Source organism: Lichenostomus cassidix, chromosome 5 (assembly GCF_008360975.1).
Source record: "Lichenostomus cassidix isolate B80296 chromosome 5, HeHo_3.0, whole genome shotgun sequence".
Classification (NCBI taxonomy): Eukaryota; Metazoa; Chordata; class Aves; order Passeriformes; family Meliphagidae; genus Lichenostomus; species Lichenostomus cassidix.
In genome coordinates, this window is record NC_139486.1 from 22,577,522 (window position 1) to 22,597,003 (window position 19,482).

Genomic DNA, 19,482 nt, shown 5'->3' on the forward strand with positions numbered 1-19,482 from the left:
TGGTTAGTGCAGCCCTGGGGAGGCAGCAGGAAGTGGGATAACTTCAGAGCCAGGCCCAGCAGAAAGCACATGAGGAACATTAGTTTCCACATACACAGCTCAGAGGAATCTAGAGACACAACTGAGGGAAGAAAAGGGAGAAGCCAAAAAAGAGGCAGCTAAAGTGGTTTTGGTGCAGGTTTTTTTCAACTAGGCAATAAAGTGCCGTTTTATTGAGACGATTATCTAACTCATAAACCCCCATGTATGACCAGGTTCTTCAACTTTGAACAAAGGTGTCAGAGTTAGTCAGGAGAAACTATGGTGGGAGAGGTAGCTAGTTTTGGGAGATAACTAAACAACCTATCAGTCATGGCTCCTTGATTCCTGACTGTCTTACCACTCCCAAATATCCAAAGATGCATTTACACTGGAGTGTTGAAAGCTGTAGAATTTAATATCAATATCTAAGTGCAATGCAGGGACCACATAAATGGATTTACTTTACCTGTCACAGCTAGTTTAAATATAAGTCCCAATCCCTAAACACAGGATAGCTTAAGTAAGCTTGGCCTTCAGTTTGAGCACTGAGACTTCATCTTCGTGCATGCATCCACGAGTGAAGGACAGCTAGGAGCAGGAGGAGGCCTCTTTAGGGAAGGTTGGGAAGCAGCCACTGGAAAGTGGGAGAAGGCACACTGTGGTACCAGCCGCTGCTTTCTGGAGCTCGTCCCAGCATGTGCTGGCAGCGAGCTCCGCAGTCCCTGTGCCAGCACATAGCTGCGCGCACAGCTGCTGCCAGCAAGGGCTCCGACGCCCTCACGCGGCGCCGCGCACCAGCACGGAGCAGCCGCTGCCACCGGCATTCCCACACGCTGCTCCCATCCTCACGCTCACGGAGAAAAATGCTGAACTACGCCACGCTGGACGGCTCAAGAGAAAAGAGCAATTGCTCTAAAACCATGTTTAATCACCCACAGCCATTCTTTGCGAGGGGGCTAGTAGATCACCAGCTTTCCAGCACTTCCCCAAGTTCCCTTTCAAGTCCCATTTCATCATCCCATTTTCCTTTCCTAGCATGAGCTTCCGACCAATGACACTGATACACATTGAACTAAGATTCTACACCCCCTGCCCTCACCGAGGCCTATGCTGAGGAAAAAAAACCAAAACAAAACAAAACAACCAAAACAGTATCCAGCTTCCTTGCAAATAGGGAATACATATTTCTTCCTTGCAACAGGGAACAAATATTTCTCTCTAGCATGACAAAGCTGGAGGTTCCAAACAGTACTCAAGAGGCAATTAACAAAGATGTCCCCAGTGCCTTACCAAAGCAGCTGCCACGATGTGATAGAAAACTTTTACAAGCTGAGGCAATGGACAGCTCAGCAGAAACTACGGTCTTGATAATCAGGTCCTCCACGTTGGCCATCAGTGCTGCAAGGAGGGGAGGAGGGGAGGAAAAAGGAAAAAAAGTAGATTGTGAAGTAACACACAATATCCAGAAAGGCATGAAAATATGCATATGGAGATATACTTTTGTGAATCAAAGCATATGAGACCCTATGGATGACAAAGCAATGATGCTTGGAAATCCATGCAAGCGTAAGTATATAGAGACATGCATAAGTATCCTACTGCAAAAATACTCACAAATGAGAATGTGAGAATGATAAATGCTAGTATATGTACAGTGCAGGTAAGCAGAAACATGGCAAACACATCAGCACAAGTCAGCTGGAGTCTGACCGCTGCCCACTCAGACAGAGTATCAGGAAGAATTAAACAAGAGTGGGTTAGTGAAATAAGCCCTTAAACTACACAGAATAAGTCATAGCCAGTGAGATATAATTTTTTTTCTTGTGAACGTTTGTAACTATTCTGTGACACTGCACCTTCCTCTAAAGCAGCTGTTCCCATATCACAATTCATAAATCTTTTCAAAATTATATGACTAGTGACAGCTCCCAGTAAGAAAGCTCTCTCCAGGTCCTGTATGAGCCTGTGAACAGAGCTCAGGAACAGGAGTCTAAGCAGACAGAGAAAGCAAAAGGCAAGAAAAGATGCACATTAGACGTAGACCTGGACTCTACACTGGACTAGGGATGAGTCATGAGATAGAAAGAACACCACACTGGTTTTGTTTTCAAGGACAAGCAATAGAGAAGTGAGAGAAGGAAGAAATGAACAAATACTGGACTCATAGTCTCAAAAGTTAGTATGGATGAAAGGACAGCCTTCCCCACCCCTCGAGGGAGCAAATCCACACAGACATTTGGCAGTCCCTGCTTCAAAGAGTATCTTCTACAAACCACTTGACTAGAGAGTTTACTTTAGGTCTACAATTACTATTTCTCATGCTCAGATGATGACATGCAGAGACCTGAACAATTACAGAAAGAACATGCAAGCAAATTCAGATGTGAACTTCTGTACCAGAAAACAAATAAGTGAAACCAACACAGCATGGAAAGATCCCAGCACACATAAACAACCCAGAGCACAAAAACCTTGCCAGCCCAGACAAGGCCAGCACTTTCCAGCCAGCATTCTGCCTCCCTATGACCAGAACCAGATGCATCAGAGAAAGGTGCGAGAAGTCTTGTAACGGATAGTTAAAGAAATATGCTTGCATTGCTCAGTACTTTACTTAATTATTAAGAGTGTATATTTTATACTTTAGGCTGGGCTGAGGTGCGGAGATGTATCAATATTAATAACTGTGCATTCACAGCTTGCTGAACACATATGGTGCAAGGAATTGGACAGCCATGCATTGCACACAATGGAAAAAAGTCTACTTCCATCTGAAAGCCAGATTCAAACCCCTTTCTCCAACATTCAAATGTTCCCTGGCAACATTTGCAGTATGGGCCATAGCTGCTATCAGTAGTTTTACTGATGCCTCAGTATCACAGGTAATTTATCCCTTAAAGGATATACCTGGATTCTGCTCTGCAGATGCAGTTACTCCCAGCAGACCTGACAAAGGTGTGGAAGAGGGAGCTATTTTATATGAAACACAGACTAAATGAAAACACTCAGCAAAAACCTGAGCCATGGAAAGATGACACCACATCCAAGAGTCATTCAAACTGGCACAGTTGTCCAGAGGTTGGTCACTCATCAGACTGAACAGGCCATGGGAGCAGTAGAGGGAGGGAAGCTTTTAGAAGGAATGGAATGACCTTAAGAAAGGGGAAATGTAGGTAAAATATTAAGAAACACACCCTGAGAAAGTCTCAGAATACTAGTTGCAAAAAGGAAGGGGTTAGGTCTTATCTCTGGGGATAGGGAATAAATGCACAGCTGTAGTGAGTAAGGAACAATGCTTCCCTCCACCCTGCTCTGGTGCTAAATGGGACTCACTGAGCTCTTCCTTGACTTTTTAGAATTCACACTAGTGAGATGATCAAGATCCAGCAAAGAAATAAAAGAACAAGATTTCTACTGACCTGCAGTGTCTCTCCCCTCTTGTTTTAAGTACCTCAGCATTGCACTCATGCTCCATTTGTTTCCATAATCCTCTACTTCAGGATCATCACAGCTAAAAATAAAGGAAACAAGAAGATTGACACCACTGGCCTACCTCTGTGGAACAGCATTAGACCAACTTAGGTAAACTGACCCAACCTCTAGAGAACAAGTTCCATTATCCAGCCAAATACCTGACATAATCTCCACTCTTTTTGTTGACACTGTAGTTGGTCAGATGCATGAACTGGTTTTTAATGTTCTTGGTTGTCTGGTCATACCTCACTGTTGCAAATCTGTAAAGAGGAATAAAAATTCACAGTATTTCTTGAACAAGTGGCATTCTTGCTAGATACAGCAAGCATGTCACTACAAACCACACACTGCCATAAAGATCCCTCAACAGCAACAGCTAGGGAGAGAATGCATGTAATGAGACTTCATCAAATGCAACCTTTCCTCACAAAAAATACAATTTATCCTTGAAGGACACATACAGGTACCTTTAGTCTGTTTTCCAGCGTCTTAGAGAAGGGAGTTTTGTTCACCTGTGAGTTTTCACAGCCTAACAGTATACACATGATGCCAGACTTTTCTTTTTCCTTTACTTCTTACATTTCTTGTCCTTGGACATTCTGGCCAAATAGGCCACGTTGCTTTAGACAGGCAATGGCAATAGGACATACCATGAATATCTAAGATCCACTGCTACATATGCATACCACCATCAATATTTCCTGAAGTCTCATACAAGTACAGCTCAGTTTTTTATAAGGACACCTTAGGAAAGGGCTGAGGGTGGAAACAGATTTCTACCACCAACTACAAAGCCTGCAACTGCCAATTCACTTTCTCAAGAGGCATCCAGGAAACCAGGTACAACTTACAAGCCAGACCAACTTGATCAATAAGACAGCACCTCCCTCAGGGTGCTGTCATTCTCAGGGACTACACAGCCCTTCTATATCTCAAATACATCACCTGGCAGAGTACAGAGAAAAGAACTGTAGGAAGATCACAGTGAGGAGCAAGACAAGCTTATATGAAGTCTCCATATGAACCCTGTTACAGCCAACAATAATGCAGTTAAATCAGCCTCTTTGTTATGAAAACACTAGCAACCTCTGGATTGAAAGGCATTACCTGTACTGTAATCAAGTACCCCTTCACCACTCACTTAGCCATGCACTACCATCACAGATGTGTGTGTTGAAATGAATCAAATAATTGATTCAATTGGAAAACAGTCCAGGATTTTTTCTGTAAGGTGTTTTAGGGATTTTTGTTTTGTTTTGAATTGAGGGGCAGGCAGGGGGGAATAGAATGTAATAGAGAGAAAAGCTCCACTTGGAGCTTTCCAAACTCTCTTTCCTCACCTATTCACATGCATTTTTAGCCGTACAAAAGCACTTGTGCTGCACAGCAAGCCATCTAAAGCCAGCCTTTTTAGTGAGTTTTTATTAAACCAGATCAGTTCACTTCATGGGTACAGATATGCTTGTGATGACATAAAACAATGGACACCACAAGCCTCTAGATGAGCACAGGAATACAGCACAAAACTGCTCTGAAGCAATTTAGTAACTTTATCAATAGCACACCTCTTTAAGAAGAGGCTGAATGAATGCTGAAACAATATAAGCATCTGAAGGAGGGGAAGGAGCTTCCTGAAACCAACTGCTGGCTGCTCGTGCTACCCCTTCATTGATACTTGCAGTGTGCAGCCAGAGAACTGATCATATACTTGTGCCAGAAAAGGAAATGCCAGGGTCAGCATGAGAATGGGAACAGCAAGCAGGGAGAGTTTTCTCTCAGGAAGTCCTCAGGAAAGGCTTTCTTTTGATAGCCATGCCAGTTTAAAGTGTTTAAAGTTACATCTTGTGCAAAAGTTGTTTTTTAATTGTGTAGTTGCATGATCAGCCTTTGTCAGCCCAAGGATGCACTGCAGCTGAAAGCCTGCTCAGGTGCACACTCCACATACTCCATCTGCTCCACAAATTATGTGGTCACAGGGAAGTCAGATCACTTCACAGATCTGACTGAAGAGCCACTTGAGCATATTAAAGAAAGATACCAACCAACTTTCCATCAGATGCAGGTACACCCTCTTTCAAACACAACAAAAAGTGTTAGGATGAAGAGTCAGGACAAAAAGTGGGCAGTGCCTCCATTTTAGGACCAGTTCACAAAACAAAAAAAATAAAAATCAAGCATTAAGCAGATGATAATACCATTTGTGGTGATATTTGCAAAATATTACATCTAGACAAGGACATGACATCAAACAAAAATAATGTAATAGAATGTGAATATAATTTAATAGAGTAAGTTGCAATTGGAAGGGACCTACAATAGTCATCTAGCCTAACTGCATTCGTTTTCTTATACTACATGTAATCCTGATTCAATACATATTTTAGGCCTCAGATTTTGGAGAAAAAAGAAAATTAAGAAGAAATTGAGGGTAGAATCCAGGGCATCTGATTGGCAGAATGAGCAGTATGAGCCACTGATAATCACCATGCTCATAACACCAAACATGTTCCAGTTCAAAGATTCCCCAAACAACAACAAAAAGAAAATCAACCAGAGAAAAAACACCTTCACTCTGACAATCCTCCTGTACCATAAGAGCTTAAGATGCCAATGTCTCAAAAGAGATAAACAGGAGTAAGAAAGGGTAAGGGGAGAGTCAAACACATGCTATCCAAAGAGGCCCCAGCAAGACGAAAAGTATGTCTCAAGAAGAGCAGGGTTAGCTGCATGAAAAGGAGAGCAGATATGGGGGAAGCCTCAATGCAGCAAAAAGGAGACAGGATTCAGGAAAAATGAAAGAAGGAGAGATCTGGATCATTTGGTTATGCAATGAAATAATATCCAGAAAAGAATGCACCTCCATTTATTTTTATTAATAGTCATCTCTCTTCATCCTTCCCCAATTATTTTCCACAGTTTAGAAGAAGCTGTGCTATACAAAGACAGCTAACAAGTTTCACCAAAAAAAAAAAAAATTCCTTCCTTTAGAAAGAACTGGCAAATAACCAAAGATCTTATTTCTCAGTTAAAACAATGCCACTACTGCCCTCACTTGGTAGCCATTTTGAGAAATACCTGTTGCCATAAGAACTATACCAGCGAATCCATGAAGATGCTTACACTTATCTTTAAAGACACATGTGGAAGCGGGGAGGGGGGGTAAACCCCACCACCCCACCCCAATATAACTAATTTTAAGTGTCAAGGTTAAAAGAGTAAAAAACATTTGCACCATATTTTTCTCAGCTTTAACTACATATGAAGTCAGAGCATCTGGCAACAAAAGAGTTTGGAAGTTTGGATTCCCTTTCCACATATTTTCACAGCTTAAAGTATTTGAATCTCTTTTCAGTTTAACTGTAAATTTCCTGGATTTAGCACTTCTGTTTTGAAAACAGTGACAAAAGCCCTATAATATATTTTTTTCTTAATTATGATTTCATCATCTCCATCTTAACAATCATTTACTGGCAGCATTATGAAAATATTTGTTGAAATATACTTTCAGCCAGATCCTGGAAGATATTAAGCACAATCAGAGAGCCATTTCAAGTCATGGTTCCCTTGGTACTTCCAAACAGAGGGCAATTAGGTTCACCATGCTTTTCAGATTATGCTTTTAATTTTTCATACTCAAATATAAGAATAGGAACCCCTGGCAGACACAGACAATATTCTAAACAACAGTATTTCTGTACCTTCAAATGCTTGCATGAGGTTTCTTTTAGAGAGACTGTCCTTAATTATAAGGTGGTCTGAGTTCCACGCTCAGAGAATTTTAGATTTCCATGGGAATTATCTATACAGAAGGTACTTCACTGTGTTCCAGAGCTCTCAGTACATAAACTTTCTCTTTTACTAGGATGCTATCATCATTAAGGACATGAGCAACATCAGCAATGCACCAAAACCCAAACCATTAAATTACTCCTATCTACTATCAAAAAAGCCCAAGCTCTAAACAACATAATCAAATGCTAAATACATTCACCCAGAGCTGGTTTGACTAGCCTCACACTAAGTGCAAGCCTGCAAACGGAAAATCCAAGCTATTTCTAGAGCTTCTATCAACAGCCTCTGGATGCCAGAATAGTAACAGATCAGAAGTACAATGCTAGCAATAGCCCACAATCCTTACACTTTCGTGTTTTGCACTTGCTTGAGATGGAAGAGTGTTATACTTCTGAAATACTAGTTACCATTACCTTCAGTACTCTACAGTTCTATGGCTTTCCAGAGTATACTTCACTGTGTCTTTCTGCCACTGTAGTAACTACGCTATTCATCCACCATACCTGTCCTCTCCGGGAGAGAGAGAGAGAGAACTTTTTAAAGGAAAGACAAGAGACTTGCATGCTACAGAATGTCTTGCTTCAGCAGAAATTTACCTATTATTTTAGAGAAACCAAGGTCACAGGAAAAGGCCCTACAGTAATATTGAAAAGTAGAAAAACAATCTTGTAAAATTCTCTAGGTGTTAAACTGAAATTAGAATAAATTCTTGAGGAATCTTATAATCTTTTAGAAGATGATTTCATTTCAGGGCAATGCTCTTTTCCAATTTCATTCTGGGCCCCTACTAAGAATAGAATATATGTCACTTAAAAGATAAAGGCCAAGATCCTAAAAGCAATTCAAAAACTATATGCTAAGCAGGGACAGAAGATAAAGGGCAAGCCTCGTGTTTTCCCAGTAACTGAATTTACCACAAGCATATGCTGCAATATTCTGCATGAGCTATTTTTCTAAACACTAAAGGCATCATGCCCAGGTGTCTCATATTGCTATAATCCAGCCAAAGAGTGATGAATGCACAAGTACATGAGTCCAGGTCAGCATCTGCCAGGACAGGACTGTTTCTGAGCCAAAGCATTACTCGTGGATGCTGCTATGTGGGAGCCTGCAGTCAGACAGGAATCCAAGAGTACTCCTAAACCAGAGGCTGGACTGTCCACACGTGGAGGCCCATCTTCAGCCAAAAGAGACTTTTACCAAGGGAAATTTATCTAAACACCATCTCCTGCTTACTAATACCATCTCTTCTCATTCTCCTTCAAGCACCTGTCATATTCTCCCACTGTAATCTGTTCCCATCCACGTTCTGGACTATGCCATAAGCCTTGCAACACAGAGATCCAACACATTTAACAGGCATTGCTGATAAAGTGTGTGTGGGCTGAATGGCTCAACAACTGGATTCACACTGCTCTTAATACTTACATAGAATTTTCCTGTAGGACTTGTCAAGTGGAAAAAAAATAGGAAAAGGTGAATTTTTCCACTATTAGTCAGACAGGAAGGTTTTCTGCCACTTCAGTGTATTTTTCTGTCCCCACCAGCAGTTCTATTGTTAACAATTTGAAATATTATGTAGGTAGTAAAAGAAAGGAACGGGTGTCTGTTCTATATCCACCACCAGAAGGATATCAATTCTGTTTTGGCCTGAATTCAGATTTGCTTTCTCTATAAAACAAGTTCTAACCACCATTTGCAAAGTTGAATGACTGAACTTTCTTTCACCTGCCAATGTACTTGGAAAGGATTGCTGAGGAGACAGGTATAAGATGCAAGAATAATGGTCCTCTCTCACAGCATTAACCTGGGTCATGTCTGAGATATGTATTACACAGAGATAATTCAGTTCACAGCAGCAAGAATATAGGAAGCACTTTCCCATGTTCTTATGTTATGTACTACTTGTATTCACTGTCAAAAATGAACTGCAACTCATACCAAAGATACTCACTTTCATTAACCTGTTTACCTGGCATTACTGCAGTTCCATTCTCTCAAAGATCCTCCCCTTCTAATGAATCTTGTCCTTTTAAAGTCTGAGGAAAGGGCTAAGAAAATTAAGAACATGTACTAATAAGGTATACAAGAGATTAGATTCCAAAAGCCTCTAAAGCAGAAATATTATAGGAGAGCTTCTACCCCAAAACTACAGCTGGAAATAGGAAAGGTTAAACTGAGGTTGACTGTGCATTGTTCAGTTTCCACGCACACTGCTGCCTGTAATACAGCCTCCCAGGCAGAAGTAGCAGCAATCATATCAAGAACAGCCTTAGCAGCCCTCCTTTCACTGCAGCTTCTCTTTCCCCAGCAGGACAGAGGACATGCCCTTCATTTCTGAATTCAAAGCTTAGAATAGAGAAGGGACACTTATGCATTCCATTGTTCTGATACATCTGCTCATGTCACAGCTGGTCACAGCCAAGTCACACAGGCATATGCCAGCTTGGATGGGCAACAACCTGTCGCTGTTGAATCGCTAGCGGATTGAAAGAACCAGGCCGGATCACACGTAGCACAAATCTAAATTTATTAATTAATTTCAAAACTCATATAGACTTTCAAAAGTAGTCCAGATTGACCCAATTCAAAACCTCCCCCTAGGCCAATTGGCCAGGCTTGAACCGCCTATCTTTCCAGAGACCGTTTCAATAACATCCAAACTTTATTTATAAAAACACAAGAAGAAAAAAAAATTCCGATGGGAGTCTGTGTTGCCACAGCAACCCATTCTCTACACCAGCAACTACACACTGCTACACAGCTCACCTTCACCAACAGCACTTTTCCCTTCCCTTCCCTTCAGCTATACTTTGTCTTGGATCAGAGAGGGAGAAAGAGCAATCAAAAGCAAGTAGAAGCATGGCAGTAGTAGCAGCAGGTAGCCTGGCCAGCACAAAAGGAAAATTAAGGGAAAAATCCTTACTAATTCCTTCAGACTCCAGAACTACTCTCAACCTTCTCCACAAGTGACATGCAAGCTTTTTTCCTGCTCACCTAGCAATCTATGAAACATGTCAGAGCTCACACTGAGAAATCCCCAAATCCACCACCCCAAACTTTGGCCTCTGACCCACACCCCTACACTGCCTTAACCCAAACAACTATCCTTTCACTGTCACAGTTTCAGGCAGGACATTACCCAAGGGACTGTACAACGCTCTTTGCCTTATCTCCAGAATTACTTCAGGAAATGAATTAACCACAAGGTAAAGTTTGCAAGTCATTTCAGAAACACGTAAACTGGATCGTTAAATATTTACAGAAGATGTTACATGGTTTTGCATGAAACTTGACAGCTCTGGAATGCTTATTTGAGGCATCTAGTCAGGGCCTGGGAAAGGAAGAGGAGAAAAGACTCTGGAGAGGGAAGAAGGAAAGAATAGTTAATCCCTTTTCTTTCAAATGAGTGCTACAAAAAAGCACACATTATGATAAACTTTTCCATGACTGCACAGAGAGTTCCTGCATAAATGTCCTGGAAATAATCAGTGTAGAGCTTTTACAAGCATGCTCCTCACGTTTTATGCTTGGAGTCACTTTGCCAGTCCCTCATTCCTCCCCATGCATTAAACTTTAGCCTCCTTCTTTGTCTATTAGCTGCCACTTTGTTTAGGGAATACAGTTCCCTCACAGTACAGGACAGAAAACAGAAGCATAAAGACCATCACAATCCTCCTACATCCAACATTAATATGTTTCACAGCATCCACCTGATAAGTCAGTTAGTAATCGAGTATGAACAGGAGCTAAAGCTTGTAAGAGAATTACTAAATATAAAAAGGAGTTTTGGTGACATCTCTATGACGGCAGTTTCTCTAATCAAAGCTGAATAAAATTATTCAAACAGTTCTATGTTAGGGAACAAGATGCAGGAGCAGTTTTATCAGATGTCTGCAGGAATGGGGCAGGGGGAAGAAAGACTTTTTAAAATCTTTTCACAACAAATTTGCATGTTTTCCACTTGTGGATTGCCATTAACACGATTTTGAACCTTCAGAGCATAAGAAAACACCATGAGGGTGACCAAGCACTGGTACAGATTGCCCAGAGAGGTTGTGGAGTCTCTCCCTCCTTGAAGATACTCAAAAGCCATCTGGACATGGTCCTGGGCAGCCAGACCTAGATGGCCCCACTAGAGCAGGGGGTTGGACCAGATCCCTTCCAACTTCAGCCACTCTGTGATTTGGTGAACCTCTCCTGTTCTGTTTCTCACATTCTCTAGTTGCTCATCGGACAGACAGCCACCAAGAGTTGACCAGCCTTTACAACTGCTTAGTAGCCTGTCTGTTAAGCACAACAGTAGGGTCATGTAGTTATACACCTCAGTGATCTGAATCTGACAATCTTAATTAAAAAGTAAGGAAGCAACATAAAGTCTTCTGGCTTGATGCATTATCCACTGGCCTGAAGCCCCACAAGTACATCTAGTGAATAACACTGCTCCACAGCTTCTCTGTGGGGCAATGTCTGCTGAAGTGGTTGTAGCCTGATCCCAGGTGCCCATGCAGAAATAAATGAGTTACTCTCCCTAAGGAGCAGAGGCTGCAGGGCAGGGGTTACTGCAAGAGGGATGAGGCTGCTGCGGCTGGCTCAGCCAGCTCTGGCCTAAGCACAGCCTGTGAGGTAATGTGAATTCCTTGGCTCAAAGCAAGCACCTGAATTCTTTGGAAACCACAGGAATCCAGCACAGAAATGGTGAACATCCCAGAGGAGCCAGTGTCAATTAGGAAGCCAGGCTACTGAAGGAAGGCTTTCACGAAGCTGAGTGGTATGAGCTCAGGTGGCAGTACGGCAGCTGGTGGCAGGTGCTGTGAAGCCCAGCTGTCTAACCCCCGAGTGAACCCTTGTGTCCCACTGGAAAATCTCCCCAAACTGCTGCTTGCTCCTCAGGCCTTTTGCAAGAATGTTTGGGTTTCAGCTCAGTTTTGTTTTTTTTTCCTCTCTAATCTGTTTTTCAAATTCATTGTAAATCTGAATGACAAGTTCCTGATGGTCTAGGACCCTTCCAGCTATTCAAGCTCAGAAATAGGGCTGCCTAAACATGGTTTAGGAGAAAAAGTAGTCTATCAAAAAGTCTCCCCAAAAAAAGGAGTAATTTCACTAAGAATTCCCCACACTATGTGTTGAGCCCCCATTATGCCTGAAGGCACCAAGCAAGAGAGGTCCACCAGGCTCCTTTCTGTCCCAGTAGAAGGAGAAGTTAGACAGGAGGGAGAACTAGCAAAACAGGGAAGGCTCACAAACCACACAAGCTATTCCTGGCCCTATGTTCTCTTCAGCTGTACTTCAGGCACAAGTCAGGCTTGTTATTCTCTACTTATATGAATGCCCCTCTAAAAACCAGCATAATCCACCAATTCAGCAGTTGGCTGTAAAAGAGGCCTTGGGACTCCCACATAACTGGGCTTGGTGAGTCACCTTCAAAAGCACATCAAAGTTTGTAATTAAGGCTGTAGTTTATTAACAATGTAGTTCTTATTCAAACTAAGATGTAAAAGGTATGTCAATAAATACATTACAGCGCCTGTTTTGGAAATCTCAGATAAATAAAACTACCAAGATTTTTAATGTATGATCAGATGACAGAGTTATGCCCTCAGGCAAACCTGCCTCAAGCTTGCCATGACCATCTTATTTTCCAAACCTATACCTTCAATGCAAAGGTCCCAGCGACAGTTCTCCAGGCTGTGATCACAGACAACCAATCTAGATTAAAATTGTCCTTTCCAGTACAAAGTTACTAAATATCTGCCAATTTAACAGATGTATGGCAGCACACTTTATCTACTTTTCTTTTAATATGTACTAGAAAAGTGTTCAACACATTTTTAAACCCAACAGGAGGACCTTAAGTCACCCAGTGCTGCTTTATGTCTTAAGCACAGCTTGAGTCTTGTTTCAAGCCTCAAGGAAGAGAAAAATCCCCACCCCACTCCACTCCCTCCAAAGAGATCACTGAATATCTCCAAATGAATCTATTAGCAGCGTTCCTTCTAGAGGTGTACCAGGCACAAAATATGCAAGGAGTTTTGATAGAATTAAAGGGAGGCAAGGCTAGAAAAGTTGTATCGTAACAAAAGAAAAACAGAGCACATTCACTGATACCACTCTTCGTAATTCTCCAGAAGTCTCATACTTAGCTGTTTGCCTAAGGCTCTGCCTCTGATAAATACAGTTTATTCCACATGGAGTGGGGTGGAAATAGCTAGAAAAGAAACCTACTCAACATTAGTGCTTCCTAAATTCTACTCAGTGTTCTTTTAGAGGATAAACAAACAAACAAACAAACAAACAAACAAAACTCAACACAAACATTTTGAAGTCATTATCTTCCTGAAAAGCTGCATTAAAAAAATTAAAAAGAGAGTGAGAACTTTGGCCACGGCAAACCAAACAGTTATTCAGTACTTCCAGCACAACAGCTGAAGGCTTTGTTATACACATCTGGGTACATACCCTTCCTATCTCAGAGGAAACTTGGAAAGTGAAACAGAAGGTACAAATGTTGGATCCACAATCCCTCACTTTTCCTCAACTCTGAAGCCTCAAATTCCGCTCTAGATCATGTCATGACAGGTCTGGCTGAGCCAAAAGAAACAAGGCCTAAGGAAGTATCTAGTCAAATATCACAAACATCACTAACAGGCTTGTTACACCAAGCCTGTTCCTTGTAAAAATCATTACATCTTTGGGTTTTCTGGTAGCACTCCTTTTCTGGTAGAGGCTACCAAGTTTACTGAAACAGTCACATTCCTCTTGGAATATGCAAGGCATAACACTAGAGAGGAATAAGACCTTTCAGACAGATTAAGAAAATGGAAAAAAATTAAAACACCAAGCCAGAAGGTCACCCTTACTACACTTCAGAGACTGACTGCCTTCAGAAAGCAAATTCAAGACATGGTGCACCATAGTGCACCACAAGCAGTAGCTGAGGTTCCAAAAACAGATTGCTTTGTTCTGCTGGTAGTTTACACCTTAGATTGCTTCTATACCACCTTTGATTCCAGACCCTGGTATTACCTTCCAGTTCTCTGCTAGAAATTTCTTCTACCATTAAGCAGCATGAGGTTTTTTTTCTTAAGCAAAGAATTGAAAACAACTTCTACTCCCCAAGTTTAAAACATTTCCCTCTCCCTGCAAAGCTAAACTTTTGTCCCAGCTTTACACCAGAGCATTACAGTGTGTGAGGCAATGCAATACTCTCTCCCAGCACATAACTCACACTGTAAAACAAATGGCAAAGCAGCTAAATAGGAAACCATAATCCAGTAGCTCCACGTTCTTTACCTCTTACCAACTGCATCTGCAAATCCAGGGTACGGGAAAGGACGAATTTCCTCACCTAAGGACCACTACTGCCATCTGGCGACCACCTACAAGAGCCCGCCTCAAATGTTACCAGTCTCTGCTCACCTTGAGTGTTGTCCTCCAAAGACAGCTTGCCAGCGCTTGCTGCATGAACATACCAGCTGTGCAACCACAGTAAATGGGAAAAGCTTAAAAACAATTAAATATAGTGTTTTTTATAAACTTATACCTATCAAGTGAAAGCATTCGACTACAAGTCTTTTGCCATAGCTGCCACTTCAGCTGAAACTGCTCAGTGGGCAGTTGAAGTTCAATAACAGAACCAGAGCTACACTCCAGAGTAAGAACCTTGAAAGAGAGATAACAGCTCATTATTTTAATTTCTTCTACAGTTCTTCAATAGCTGTACTGGTAAAGCTGACCACACCATGAAGCAGCATTAAGATACCTAGTGCCACATTTCGTCTCCATATACTATCTATCTCTCACAGAAGGCTGAAGGATGGGATGCAAGTTAAAAGAAAGGAAAACATTATTTAGTAATACTGTGGTGTCCTGTAGATACATCTTCCACTTGTCATGTGTGTCAACACCACATGCTACAGATTTGATTACAGTTTAAACAAATGGAATCTAAACACACATAAAACTGATAAGGATTTCAGAACACTGAAAAGTGATTTGCAAGCATTATTGCCACATGGGATCTTAGCAAGACTGAGAGTTCAGAACTGTTGAGACTGGTGCTTCTGAGCCAGAAAGAAAGTTTGAGTTGTTTGCTCAGGCTCTACTACTACACTGTTTCAAGCTTTAGAATTGAATACCCTGTCAAAAGAACAAAGCAATTCAACCAGACAACATCCAATTTACCAAGCAGAGACACTGGCTCACAAATTATCATAGAATTATAGCATATCCTGAGTTGGAAGGAACCCACAAAGATCACTGAAGTCCAACTCCTGGCCTCACACAGGACAGCCCCAAGAATCACACCATGTACCAGAGAGCATCATCCAAACCCTTCTTGAACTTTGTCAGGCTTGGTGTTGTGACCATTTTCCTGGGAAGCCTGTTCCAGTGCTCAACCACTCTGTGTGAAAAACCTTTTCCTAATATCCAACCTAAACCTCCCCTGACAACTTCCGACCATTCCTTCAGGTCCCATCACTGCTCATCAGTCTGAAGTGTCTGCTCCTCCTTTTCCAACATGAGGAAGTTGTAGACTGCAATGAGGTCTCCCCTCAGTCTCCTTTTCTCCAGGCTTATCAAACCAAGTGACTTCAGCCCCTCCTCATACAGCTTCTCCAGTCCCTCTACCATCTTCATGCCCTCCTTTGGAGTCTAATAGCTTTACATCCTTCTTACATTGCAGTGACTGAAACTGGACACAGGACTCAAGGTGAGGCCACCCCAGAGCAGAGCAGGACAATTCCCTCCTGTTCCCGGCTGGTGATGCTGTGCCTGATGCCCCCCAGGACAGGGTTGGCCCTCCTGGTTGACAGAACACACTGCTGAATCATGTTCAACTTGCCACCAACACCCCAGGGCCCTTTCCACAGCACTATTCTCTGGCAGCTCGTTCCCCAGTCTGACCATACATCCAGGGTTGCCCCATTCCAGGTGCAGAATCCAGTACTTTCACTTGTTAAACTTCATATGGCTGGTTATTGCCTATCTCTCTGATTTGTCGAGGTCTCTCTGCAGGGCCTTTGGCCTGCTCTTGAGGGAATCAAGAGCTCCTCCCTATTTAGCATCATCTGCGAACTTATTCAGTATGCCCTAGAATCCAAGTCATTAATGAAGATGTTGAAGAGCACAGGGCCAAGGATGGAACCCTGTGGAACCCCACTAGTGACAGGTCTCCCGTCTGATGTCATCCTATTCACTAATAACCCTTTCTGCCAGACCTGCGATCAGTTGCTGACCCATATCATGGCATGTTTATCCAGCTGCATGTTGGACATTTTGTCCAGAAGGATACTCTGAGAGATAGCATCAAAAGCTTTACTGAAATCCAAAAAGATTACATCAACTGGCTTCCCTGGGTCCCCTAGGTGACACTAAAAGACACTAGGTGTGTCCTCATGGATAACAAGTCGACCACAAATTAGCAGTTTGCCTTTCCTGCAATAAGACTAACTACAAGCTGGGCTTGTCCCTCAACCTGACTACAACAAGAGTGTAGTCAGGTTGAGGGAAGCGATTGGTACCTCTTAGTTGTGTTTCCAGTGCTTGCCAAACACTCACATCTAGAACATCACGTCCACTTATGAGCCTCCCAGTAGAAGTGACTCCCAGCATTGACTAAGTGGTGCATGTGTGGCAGAGAGCAATTAAAATGGGCTGAAAAACATCATGTATAAGGAGAAGCTGGGAAGAGAGCTGATTAGCCTGCAGATAAGAAGGGTACAAACAGATGTAACTGTTGTGTTCAACTCCTTAGTGCAGGGATACAAAGACAGAGACAGGTATTTCTCCAAGATGCACAGCAAAAGGACAAGAGGTAACAGTCAAACTGCAACAAGAGAAATTCTGATTAGATATAAAAACCACACATATATTCACAGTGAAAACAATCAAATGTTGAAATCTGATTGTTTTCATACAGAATCTCCATTCTTGGAAGTTATTAAAAACATTATGGTGTAGGACTGCAGAGCATGTGCCTGAACTTTGAAGAAAGTCTTGTCTTAAGAAGGAGGCTGGACTAAAAATCTCCACGCTTCCCACCTAAATAATATGATGATTACATCTTAAGGGATTCACTACAACCGTCTGACCAGTGTATTCCAATCAAAAAGAATATACCTTTCAATCAAAAAGAATATTTCCTTTCTCATTTCCTTCCCCAGACTTCTAATATGACTGGAATTGTTAAAAGAAAAACAAAAACAAGCACACCCCAAACCACATACACTCCCATAAACACTTCCACACTATTACCCCCAAGCAAAATATATTACTCTACTGGCAAAAATGCACACTTATCCTCATAGTAGAACACTTGTGTTTATACAGATGAATTTTTCCAGAACTCTAAGTTACACCAAGATCAGCAGAACCACCTTTAAGATATTAATGATGGTGCAAATCCTGTTTTTGAAGGCCTGATATGTACTGCCCATTCTGAGAACAAGCTGGCAATCTACTCTATCTTGTTTCCCCCTTCACTTTCCAAAAACAGGTAATATTAGCAGCCAACGATTTAGTTGCCAGTTCCGAAGAGAAAAGTCTGGCATGCCTGGCATGTTTAAGACTCCCTTTCTAAAGTGAATATAGCTGTCAAGCTTTTCACTTACCAAGACAAGCTTCCCCTTTCTGCTTCCTTTTAGGGAAAAAATGTGTTCACATTATCTTTGCAGGCAGAGGCACATCACAACACACCTGAAGGGTGTTCACTTCCTGAAGGGTGTTCCCTTCACATTAAACCTGAAGGGTTTAATGGATATTTCTTGTGGGATCATTATTTATGTATTGTTTGGGATTCATTATCTTCTTTGGACAAATATAATTTGGATTCACCGTCTATCCAAATCAGAGCCATGTCAGGCATGAACCCTAGAGATATTCTGAGTATATCAAATGTGCTTATGAGAAAGATACAGCATTATTTAAAACTGTTGCTGAACACAGTCACATGGTGCTCTTTTACTAAAGTTAAAATTCTGATCTGTTGTAAATTCAGAGGGGTGATTGCTTCAAATCTATTAATTCCTATAGACAAATATTTTGCTAAACTTCTGTGATGAAAAAAAATAGGTATTTTTGGTAGGTAAGTGTTGATTCTAGGGAATCTTAGATATCTTTCACGTCTTACATGCAAAGGAAAGTTGAAGGGCAAAACCTGTGAACTAGCCTAAAACCACTTAGGGGATACTGCAGAAAATACAAATACTGACCTAAACTTTAAAAGAGTAGTTGAAAGTATTAAAACAAACACCAATACAGACATTAACAAGTCCTCAACTGCTTTTTTTTTTTTTTTAGGATAAATTTGAGAAAGTTTGGATTCCCTGACGCTTGGAAAATTAAGAAGAGGCACAAAAGTACCAATAATCCCAAGTTTCAAGAAGAACCCAACCTTGAGAATTAATATGCCAGTAATGATGTGTTTGGCCATTCAGCCCTTGAGAGTTGAAAACTTGCTTTGTTTATTACATATAAAAACAACAAAATCCCTCACCCAAGATCCTATAATCCATATGAAGAAGCCTGATGGGACACAGCATGAAGAAGCATCATCTATTTAAACTCTGCAGAATTCCCTAACTGGAACTTTTCTCATTTTACTATTGTTTCAGGAGTAGAGAGGCAAGCCAATAAATATCTGGATCACCAAGTGCAGGGACACTGAAAAAGAAGAATTCTTCCATACCTGGCCAATCCTTCTTCATAGAGGTAGATGACAAGTGGATCATAGGATGTAACCAGAACATAGAGACGCACATCAAATTTGAAATCTGAAATACAGTTGTCAAGAGTCAGTGACTGCAAATATCTTTCAGACATCATATCCAGTTGAAGAATTTCAACAGACTCTGAGAGGACTAAACCATTATCTGCTGCCGACATAGGTACCTGAAGCTATCCCAGCTGAAAAGCCTCCAGGTTTAATGAATTCTCTAGTTATATTTGTCTGGTGCTAGACCAAGGTAGACCACTCAATTATTCAACTAAACTCCTGCAAAGGTGTCTTGGATTGATGATATGATAATCCTTTATCCCCTATCGTTGGCTTATATGCCCAAGAAAGAAAAAAATGTGTAAAAATGTGTGGTACTGTCTCTTTAACTGCACCCAGCCGCAGAGAGAAACGCGGGTTGTTTTGAAAACATTTTCTCCAAGCCTTGCTCCGGGGGAGGATTCGTCGCCCGGCAGAGACTG

General features: G+C 41.6%; 1 protein-coding gene across 15 annotated transcripts in view; it reads right to left on the reverse strand.

The window, feature by feature from the left end:
- TTLL5 (tubulin tyrosine ligase like 5) overlaps window positions 1–19,482 on the reverse strand; it is a 128,949-nt gene that overhangs the window by 98,215 nt on the left and 11,252 nt on the right. For 14 of the 15 annotated variants that reach the window (XR_014852535.1, XR_014852536.1, XM_085061712.1 and 11 more), the window contains 4 exons: window positions 18,974–19,058; window positions 3,651–3,752; window positions 3,438–3,529; window positions 1,312–1,419 (listed from right to left, as the gene is read on the reverse strand). Coding sequence is in view for 13 of the 15 variants with exons in the window: in XM_085061712.1 (XP_084917838.1) it covers window positions 1,312–1,419; window positions 3,438–3,529; window positions 3,651–3,752; window positions 18,974–19,058 (387 nt within the window). In the remaining 2 variants the exon portion in view is untranslated. The remainder of the gene's footprint in view (window positions 1–1,311; window positions 1,420–3,437; window positions 3,530–3,650; window positions 3,753–18,973; window positions 19,059–19,482) is intronic. The other variant, XM_085061708.1, reaches the window with a different exon arrangement.